The sequence below is a fragment of the Panthera uncia genome, chromosome B4 (assembly GCF_023721935.1).
Source record: "Panthera uncia isolate 11264 chromosome B4, Puncia_PCG_1.0, whole genome shotgun sequence".
Taxonomy (NCBI): domain Eukaryota; kingdom Metazoa; phylum Chordata; class Mammalia; order Carnivora; family Felidae; genus Panthera; species Panthera uncia.
Window position 1 is genome coordinate 64,817,622 of NC_064809.1, and position 11,233 is coordinate 64,828,854.

At 36.0% G+C, this 11,233-nt stretch overlaps 1 protein-coding gene across 1 annotated transcript in view; it reads right to left on the bottom strand.

Annotated features, from left to right (window-relative positions):
* Window positions 1-11,233, bottom strand: part of CPNE8 (copine 8) — a 227,106-nt gene that overhangs the window by 194,204 nt on the left and 21,669 nt on the right. The window contains exons 2-3 of the mRNA XM_049625275.1: window positions 2,206-2,246; window positions 152-198 (exon numbers count right to left, since the gene is read on the bottom strand). Coding sequence (XP_049481232.1) covers window positions 152-198; window positions 2,206-2,246 — 88 coding nt within the window. The remainder of the gene's footprint in view (window positions 1-151; window positions 199-2,205; window positions 2,247-11,233) is intronic.

Sequence of the window (11,233 nt, forward strand, 5' to 3'; positions counted from 1 at the left end):
AAAAAAAAAAAAAAAAAAAAAAAAAAAAAGTTGAAAAAAAAAATTAAAAAAAAAAAAAATAACTAAAATCAAGACAGTATCACCTTGACCAAATTTTAACTTATACCACATTTTCCAGTACAATGATTTAAAAAAATTTTTTAATTCTTACCTCTCTCCATTCTTTATTTCCAACTCCTTGTACATATAAGACACAAACTATAAAAGATGAAAAAATAAATGTATAATGTCTTTTTATAAATACAACATATGAATGTATACAATTTTTTTTCCAGCTGTCCGAAAGCTACATCAAAATAATTTCTGAGGGTCCCTGGGTGGCTCAGTCAGTTAAGTGTCTGACTCTTGATTTCGTCTCAGGTCATGACCTCACAGTCGTGAGATGGAGACATGAGTCAGGCTCATCTCTGAGCACGGAGCCTGCTTTAGATTCTCTACTTCTCAGGGCACCTGGGTGGTTCAATCGGTTGGTTGAGCGACTAACTTCAGCTCAGGTCATGATCTCGCGGTTCATGGGTTCAAGCCCCGTGTTGGGCTCTGTACTGACAGCTCAAAGCCTGGAGCCTGCTTCAGATTCTATGTGTCCCTCTGTCTCTGCCCCACCCCCATTCACGTTCTGTTGGTCTGTCTCTCTCTCTCTCAAAAATAAACATTAAAAAAAAATTAGAAAAAAAAGATTCTCTCTCTCTCTCCTTCTGCTCCCCACCCCTGCTCACTTGCTTGCTTGCTCTCAAAAACAAAAACAAAAACAAAAACAAAAAAAATTCCTAATTCCTAGCCTTCTTCTTATAAGAAACTTGCTAGTAAAACATCAAATGGTAAAAACTACCTAAAAAATAAAATAAGTGAAATGAAATGAAATGAAAACTATATCAGATCTTTAGAACCTAACATGCATAGATCTAGGCACAAAAACATGTAATAATTATTCGCTAATGTTTTCATCTACATTATTCTACACATATACATAAATCTTTAAACTACAGTTTAACAGTTTGAAATATTTTGTTATGTTACTAGACATAAGGCAAGCTCTTCCTACAATACCTATAATGCTCAGTGTCATCACAAGAAGGACAATCTAGAGCATATCACAGTCTACATATGACATTTACAACTCCCACCCTCAATATTTGTAAACTGGTCAGAAAGCCTGTCAACCATGAAAGGAAGTCACAAAAAGAGAAATGAAGTGTTTGGGGTAAAGATTAAGGGATAAAAAAATTCCCCGTCATTTGTCAAGTGAGCCCCGGGAATTTTTAATACCCACAAATTATAACGCTTTTTCCCCAATGAGTACCTCAAGAATTCTAACATCTTACAAAACCTTCCACCTGTAATTAATCCACATTGGCCCACATATTTGTAGAGATGAAGAGGTGCAGGATATTAATTTGTAACTACTACAAGATTTGGAAACACTTGTTAATGTGCACATTACTGCAGCTGCTTTCTAATTTAAACTATCTTTTTCATTTGACAAGTTATCTCCAGTTTTTCAATATATGTAATTAGGAATCAAAAAATTCAGCACATCCATGGTTAAACCTGCCTTTGCATACTCCTTTTATTTACAAAAAAAAAAAAAAAAAGGAGGAGGAGGAGGAAAAGTCTTACTCTGGGGCTAAATCACTTAAAATTATGGTCCATTATGGTCGCCTTTCAAATATAATTTCTACCATATGGCAATACCATGAGGTTCCAATTTCAAAGTGAACTGTCTCCCATTGTATCTTTGTCTTATTCTCAAAGTGCTAAGCAACTCCCTGTCTTTAGCCAGACTACTGCCCAGGTACATGAGATGCAGGGCTTGAGACTATCCCACTTTGTGCTGTCTGCGCTTTAAAACAAATATTTAAACAAGAACTGTATTTAAGATAAAAAGGGGAGGGGACGCCCCCGTGGCCCAGTCAGTTGAGTATATGACTCTTGACTTGGGCTCCAGTCAAGATCTCACTGCTCCCTAGGATAGAGCCTCCCATTTGGCTCCACCCTAACAGGGCGGAGCCTGCTTGGGATTTCCTCTCTCCCTCTCTCTCTTTCCCTCCACTGCTAGTGCTTGTGCTCTCTCCTCTCTCAAAATTAATAAACTTAAAAAAATTAAATTAAAAAATAAACAAGAACTATAAGTTTCATACAAATTTTGCAAAATCAAGTAAGAAATATGAGTAGACTGTTTCAAAAAAGCAAGTAAAAGATACTTACTTGGATCAGATTTGGAGAATGTGTCTCTGTCAAGGAGATTTCTGTTCAATAAAAGAAAATGTTAAATGAATATAAGGCCAAAACATTTACATAAATACATAAATGTATATAAATATGTAACCTTTATATAGATTATATATGTAATACATATAGAGTATATATTGTAATATATAGGTCTTTGATATACGTTATATACACATTATATATGTATATTATGTATACACGTATGACTAAATAAAAATTCACCAAAGATCTGGTTATACTTATTCAAAATGAACATCACTGAAGTTCAGGAAGCCAGGGTGAGGGAGGCCTATTTGTTCAGTCTTGTACTACAGCTGGTTGATATCAAAAACGTTCCACATTCTTATATTAAAATCTCTTTGAGAAACTTAACTATTGGAGCACCTGGGTGGCTCAGTCAGTTGAGCATCCAAGTTCGGCTCAGGCCATGATCTCATGGTTCATGAGTTCGAGCCCCACATGGGGCTGTCTGCTGTCAGTGCAGAGCCTGTTTCGGATCCTCTGTCCCCCTCTCTTTCTCTGCCCCTCCCCTGCTCATGCTCTCTCTCTCAAAAATAAATAAAACATTAAAAAAAAGAAAGAAATTTAACTATATCAAGTTTCCTTTTATCCCTTCATTAATCAGTATACAGATGGTCAGAAATGTTTCCTGAATTGAACTGTGAGCTGTTACTGATGAAAAATTGTTTTGGATTCAGAGCACATGATCACATTAGTTCACACAATTAGAAGGTGACAGGGAAGCACCATCTATTGACATTTCTGTGACATCAATTCTGAGGAATTTTACACTGCTATTGTGGTTTGGGAATTCAAGATGAACATACAGATCTTGCCTGAAGATTTTTTCAGTAGAATAAAATGTTCAAAAGGTAGAAGAGGCCATCATTAGCATCTACTGGTTCTTATTTACAGATATTTCTGTATCTAAACCAGAATAAAAATGGAAAATCAGTAACTGTGAAGGTCTCAGTTCCTCTGGTACTGGGGTATCCTGTTACCTTCAATGACAGTAATGCTGTCATTTATGCTCATAACAATATGCTCATAACAATAACCCTGAGTAATCAAAAAAAGTTAACTCGGTGTGCCCTGATTAATAAGGCAATTAGAAAAATTTCCATCTAGGGACACCTGGGTGATTCAGTCAATTAAGCATCTGACTACCGCTCAGATCGTGAACTCACAGTTGGTGAGTTCAAGCCCTGCATTGGGTTCTTTGTTGTCAGAGCAGAGCTCACGTCAAAGTCTCCGTCCCCCTCTCTCCCTGTCCCTCTCCCACTTGCTCTCTCTCTCTCTCTCTCAAAAATAAACTTTGATAAAAAGAAAAGTTTCCATCAAAACCCTATTTTTTCCTAAAACATAGTAATTTGAAGCTATATCCTTGCATGAAAAATGTGGCTATCTAGAATGATTTAAAGGTTCCAAAGTTAAATTTCATATTCATCTTTTATTAATGGGTAATAATTTGTAATCATTAATTACATTTTTATTCTTAATACTTATACTAAAAATCTCATATTTACAAACTGTCTTATTCCTCCACTCAGGACTGCTACTCATGTGCATATATCTGTGCTGCCCATGGTATTTGAAAGGCCTATTTTAATATCAATGTTATCCTTTGATATTATCCAATGATATCCTTTCTTATTTCAGGTTCTCAAAAGTTACTGCATCCATAGAATCACTGTACAAAGAGAAAATTAAAACAGTCAACAGAACAATGCAGCACAGACCAAAATAAATGACATTATGTCTTGAAATGTTCCTAAAAGGAAGAGAAAATATCAGATATATTTATATTTGGAATTAAGTCAGCTTCAAAGAACCACTAGTCAAAAATCAAATTAAAATAATCCTCTGTATCCTAAGCAAACATAGTGACTCCAGCAATGGTTAGCAAACAGTAAATTAAGGCATTTCCATTTGAAAAATTACTGTGATACATATTTACAAAGGTGCTTCTCCACTTAAGTGGAAGTTCTTCAGCCCTTCCCATATGTCTAGCTTTTCACTCATTAGTGTCCTTAAAAATGTAATTTAGCTCTTCCTTTCAGAGTTCATAAAAATGTAGGAGAGAAGATAGTGCAAAATATTGCAGTGTGGTTGGGACTCAAAAACTACATTATACACATATTTAAAAGAAAATAATGTGATTTCCATGCTTTAAAAAAAAACCCTACAGTTTCTTTAAAAAAAAAAAAACTACAGTTTTTAGCCCCAAATATACAATAATGGATTTCTATCAATAATAAAGACAAATATTTTAAAACATAGATTCTAGAGGTCACATGGTTTCTTCTAACCATTACGGTCCATATTACACATGGTAAGGCCAAAAATAAAGAAATAAAAAAATCTTAGGTTCAATATATGATGAGAAATAAAACTCCATAATCTCATCATAAATTAGCCCCTGAAATTTGTAATTTGACTTTCCCATTGCTGTTTGACAATAAATTTCATTAATAAAATTCAAACATGTATGAATTTAAAAGTTCAGAAAAGGCAAATATTCTTAAATAGTATATATACTGTAAAAGGCCAGCAATTACCAAAATGCATCACAAAGTTTGGTTTGATGATAGGAATGAAGGTTTTTACCTTTTCAACATCCTATTAAAAATAAAGCACATTCACATTAAGTAAAATAAGAGGTGTTATTGCAAAGGCTGTTTTATAAAAAAGAAGCTAAGCTGAGGCTCAGAGGCATTGAATAAATGAATAAGAGTACACACAGCCTGGGACTGACTAATCCAAAGGAGTCAACCCTTCTGTATCTCTGAACTGGATTTCTCTGTTCTTTACAAAATGCCACAGTGTCTGGAGAAGTCCAACTTAAGAAACAACTTATTTTCCTATGAGGGTTGGGAAATCTGGAAGGTCTCCCATTACATCTGCTGGTTGAGCCACTGGAGTATAAAATAAAATAAATTCCTGTCCATAGACCAATATGAAGAGTGATCCTGACTACAGAATAGAGACATTAGGATAAGAGGCCAAACATACCCGCATTTATTCATAGAAAAATGTCTTAGTTTTCTATATGAGGCACTATAAGAAACAACACACACACACACACACACACACACACACACACACACACACCACTCATTAACATTTATATGGGAAAGTTACTCTTCCCTCCATGGGGTTGTCATTTGCTTGAGTCAGGATACCCATCCCTTTATGCCTATAATTTTATAATGTGATGTTGCATTTCAATAGAGTAAAAATCCTGAATGTATCTTTCTATTCTGTAAATCTAGATGTAGCCAAAACAAGAAAGAGAGCAAAGTCCTGAAAATAAATTATTGAAAAATACAGTATATAAGAAAACTTACCTGAAGAAATAACCCAATCAAAATTATAATCCACGAATTGCCTGAGTTGTTCTAGTAACCATTCATTCTCAAATTTCAATTAAAATGCCTGGACTTAAAAGAGTACAATTGAAACAGCATCACTAAAACTGAGGCCCAATTAATTAAACTCTAACCTGCATGAAGAAATACTAGGTTAATGGAAGAGGTGTATTTTGCACGAAACCTGAAATAGGAGAACAGATAAGCAAGAATTTAGTAACACCTTTCCAGGACCATCCAGGAGAAAGGCTTCTCTGACTCCCCCTTAACTATTCAATCCTCATAGGTACTGATCCCTTGTAACAGTGACTGATACATCAAGCTACCCCCCTTGATGACAAGTCAACTCCTTCTATAACCCTGCCTTCTCTGATTTTATGCCCAAGTCACCTTCCAATTGTAAGATAGTTCTCATATCATTATTAGCACAGAACTATACTGAGTGACCAACATGAAAATTACAATTTTTTTTTGATCATTGTAGTTTCTATTCTTTTTTTTTATTTTTTTGAGAGAGAGAGAGAGAGAGAGAGAGAGAGAACACAGACCAGCACGAGAGAGGGGCCAAGGGAGAGAAAGAATCCCAACCAGGCTCCATGATCAGTGCAGAGCCCCATGCAGAGCTTGATCTCACCACCATGGGATTATGACCTGAGCAGAAATAAAGGGTCAGATGCTCAACCGACTCAGACACCCATGCACCCCTGTAGTTTTTATTATTAATTATCATTCCAAGACCCATACTGAACAGCTGACTAGTCCCTTAAAACGACCTCTCAGACTTGTCTTTTTCTCACTGGAAAATAGTAATTTTCTTAAAGCTTCAGGACAATTCTGCAAGTGTTTTTCAAGCAAATACTCTATGCCCAAGACCTAATTAAACACTACCAAAGATAGAATAAATATTAAAGACATGTTCCTTTATTTGAAGAAACCTGAACTGTGCTAGGTAGACAAATTCACAGAAATAACTAATTAGCAACATTGGACGGTATAGAAAATAACAGTAGATTATGGGGAGAAGGAACAGTAACCTAAAAACAGTCAAATTGACTAAGATAGAACATCAAAACAAATCATGTACAATGGTTAGCTTTTATCCTATATTTTTAAAAATATACTAGTGGGAAAAAACAATTTATAGGTATGTCTACGTAATTAAAACCTTAAAAAATGAACATCTTGAACTACCTTATTTGTAAAAAGTTAGGGGTACCTGAGCGGCTCAGCTGGTTAAGCATCTGACTCTTGATTTTGGCTCAGGTCATGATCTCATGATTTGTGGGATTAAGACCAGCATCTGGATCTTTGCTGACAGCCTGGAGCCTCTTGGGATTCTGTCTCTCCCTCTCTCTCTGCCCCTTCTTCCCCGCTCACACAAGCTCACGCCCTCTCTCTCTAAATAAATAAATATTTAAAATAATAATAATAAAATAAAATAAATAAAAAGTTCAAGTATCCATCTCTGTTATATATAATTTGGCTTTATGAGTGGATTATTAAAACTTCTAATACTTCATATGTACAGTGATCATAGAATAACATGATCAATTAAGATAAAGTGATCTGTAAGCAAGTTAACCTAAAAGCTATAGGCATGCTGCTCGTTCTTTCCCACTCAGTAAATGAAATCACCTGATAAATATTCTTTTTGATTTAAAATTCTTTAAAAGGGAAACATATCATCATTCTAACACAAATGCAATTTGGACAAGAAAATCTACTCTATATATGTTATGAATTTTAAAGTTAATAGTTTCACTGTAGAAACAATTTTGCTATTTGTGACCTTCTAAAGTGCTAATTTAACAAAACACACAACATAGTTGTTTTAGGGACTAAATCTTCAAATTGAAGATATGAAGTGAGCTCCAAAAGTACAGCTACTTGTGGTCAACAAAGTTTACACATAAAGGGTTATACTGCTATACATGATTGGAATTGATCTACTTATTTTTTAATTAAAACAAAAATATAGTTTATGAATAGAGCCAAATAAGATACTGTTCTATTTAATTTTCCATAGGAGCAAAAATATAAGCTATAAACAAACAGGGTCCACCTTAAATTTTCCACATGTGGACAGAGAACCACATCTCTGAATCATACAATCTCTCCTGAAAAATTGTTTTGTATCTATAAACAGAATGATTCTGGGCTTAATTAAAATTTAGGAAATTATTGGGAGCCTTTTATTTACCTGTTATTCAGTATAGTCTCGTCATCATCGACTGCCTTCAAGGTCTTTATCAAACACTGCTTAGGCAGCCACAGAACCTAGCACATAAGCACAGGCTCAACATGCACCAATTGAATGAGCGAATGGTTTTAGTATCCAGTCAAAAGCATCAGCATTTTTCACTTTAGGTATGGTGAAGTATCTTATTATGGAAAGAAGAACAGAAGAAGGTGGCATTTATGGCCTTTGCCCTAATAAGTAATCCATTAACTGAAAAAACCTATGACTTCTTTACTGGCATCATAAATATGCTCCATGTCACTAGGCCATGCCCAGGGTCCTTACTCTGGGCATTATATTGTCTTATAGACTAGAACGAGGAAGTTCTTGATATATATATATATATATATATATATCCACTATATCCACACACACACACACAACACATATTTTAACGCACATACACACAAAATGGTTTTCAGATACTTTTAATATTTTTATTTTTTAATGTTCATTTATTTTTGAGAGCGAGAGAGACAGAGAGACAGAGAGACAGAGTGTGAGTGGGGGAGGGGCAGAGAGAGAGGGAGACACAGAATCCGAAGCAGGCTCCAGGCTCCGAGCTGTCAGCACAGAGTCCAACATGGGGCTCAAAATCACGAATGTGAAATCATGACCTGAGCTAAAGTCAGACACTTAACTGAGCCACCCAGGTACCCCCAGATTTTTTTATATAAAACAAGGAAATCAAAACTTTTTTGAGCAACTGAAAGAAAATGTATCCCATCTTTGAAGTGATTTGAATGTAATATTTAATCCTCTCTGACTCACTTAGTCAACCTTTTATTATTATTCACTGAACAAATATTATCTCTGGAAATTTAGCACACAAATTTAAGGAAAAAAATATTTTTCCTGAAACTACAATTTCTTTTTTAAAAAAGTTTATTTATTTATTTTGAGAGACAGAGAGCAAGCATGAGCAGGGAAGTGGGTAGAGAGAGGGGGACAGAGAAAATCCCAGGCAGGCTCAACACCCCCACACTAAGCCCAACAACATGGGGCTCAGTCTAACAACTGTAAGATGATGACCTGAGCCCAAATCAAGAGTCAGAAGTTTGAACGACCCAGGTGCCTTGAAACTACAATTTCTATGGCAAAGGACAAACAGATTATGCACAGGCAAAAAGTAAAGCTTTCAGAAATGAAAAAATGAAGTATTTTGAAACTGAAGCATGGGGCGCCTGGGTGGCTCAGTTGGTTGGGCGGCCGACTTCGGCTCAGGTCATGAACTCGCGGTCCGTGAGTTTGAGCCCCGCGTCGGGCTCTATGCTGACAGCTCAGAGCCCGGAGCCTGTTTCGGATTCTGTGTCTCCCTCTCTGACCCTCCCCTGTTCATGCTCTCTCTCTGTCTCAGAAATAAATGTTAGGAAAAAAAAAAAAAACAACTGAAGCTTACTGAAAAGCTGAAGTCAGCTAGACTCTAAGATACCAAGTAATTCTGAAGGATAGGGTCATTGGAAAGTACTTAACAAGATTATCTGGCTTTCAAGAAAATAAGAATAGACTTTCAGGTTTGAAGTTGTGCAAATAGACTAAAAATTCAGTTCGAGAGCTGCCTCTCATAGCCTGAGCAACCAAGGAGAACTCTATCACGTGTGATACATATTACCCCACTAAAACTGGAAATAAAATAAGCTTTAAGTGTTTCTCAGTTTTGCTGAAATTGGCTGTTTAAAGTATTTATTAGTACTGCCGAGCTGAATGAGTTAGTGACAAAAACTATTTTCAACCTTTGCATGGGTTGAATTTGGTTTTGATATTAAAAGAAATTTCAGGGGCAGATAATGCTGAAAAGTTTTATGCTTCTCTAGAGGCATTCAGTATGATTGATATTCTTGGAAATTACTTAAAAGAAAACCCAGGCTTTTTCAAAATGTGACATATCAGAGCTCTGGTTTGCCCGAGCTAAGGTAAACAGAAGAACCCATTGGTTTGAAGTAATGTAAGGTCAGCTTGGGGCAATACGAGCTTTCAGAAAAAGGTACAAAACCCAATCCTCTTCTTTCACCTAGAGAAGTGATACATAACATTTAACCAAAAAATAAAAATAAAAATAAAAGAGAGAGAGAGAGAGAAGAAAAAAGAAAAAAAATGGGCAGGATAAAAAGAAACTGAAAACAGAACATGGAGCTTCTTAAAAAACAAAAAGTCATGCACAAAACTAATCTCATTATATTTACCCCAATCTTGTGGCTCCATTTCATATCTCAGTAAGTGGCAACCATGGAAGGCAGCATAATGCTCCCTCCCAAACATACCAGACAGGTCCTCATCCCTAGAACCTAAAAGTGCCTTAATGAGAGAGGAAAAAATCCTGCATAGACATGGATCCTGAGATGAGGAGATTATTCTGGATTATCTGAGTGAGTCCCAAACACAATCACATATATCCTTATAATAGGAAGCCAGAGGGAGATTTGACACTGACAAGAGACAATGACATGAACAAAGCAGAAAGAGACTAGAAGACTCTGGCCTCAGAGACTGAAATGATGCAGCCACAAGCCAAGGCATGCTTGGAGCCATCAGAAATTGGAAAAGGCAAGAAAGGGATTCTCCATCACAGTCCCAGAGGGAGAGCAGCCTGGCCAGCATCTTGGTTTCCGCTACTGACTTCACACTTCCAGCCTCCAGAACTGTGAGAAAATAAATTTCTGATGTTTTAAGCCAACAAGTTTGTGGTCCTTTGTTACACAGGACGCTAATACAGCAACACGATCCAACTCACATCTCTGTCTTCCAAGCCAGAGTCCAGAGTCATCCTCCCCAACCCCCCATTTCCCTATCCCTCTCTCCCTTAATGCTTTTTCTCCACCTTGGCTTCTGTTTCCAAGTCCCAACTACTTCCCAGACCCTGGAGCTTTAAGTCATCTTTCTGCCTCCTGTATCTCAGTTCATTTGTCAAGACACCTCCAAGAGAAAGTTCTCCACAGTAAAACCTAATCAAATGGCTTCATTGCATAAAATCCATTACATCTACAAAAACTTCAAACTCCTTAACATAGCACTAAATACCTGCTACATTCTGAACAAAATGAAATGAACTGCAACTAATGTTATCATTCATCACTTTGGAAGCACTAGGGAGTAAGATATAAAGTGATAATGAGACACAGTATTGCAAATTATCATTGCTTGCAGATTTAATTTTGTACCTAGGAAAAAAAAAAACCAAGAGAATTGGTTAATAAAATCTTTCAAAATTAATAAGATAATTCAGTAAAAAGCAATTGGAGACATGATGAATACATAAAAGCCAATAATTTTCCTAGGTATCAACTGTTCATAATTCTTCTATGCCATGTGGACTTTTTGGTAGTTGTCTGTTGCCTTCAATTGCTGAAGTATTGTGAGGACTATGCAACTCTTTCAGTATACTATAACCTTGCTACCA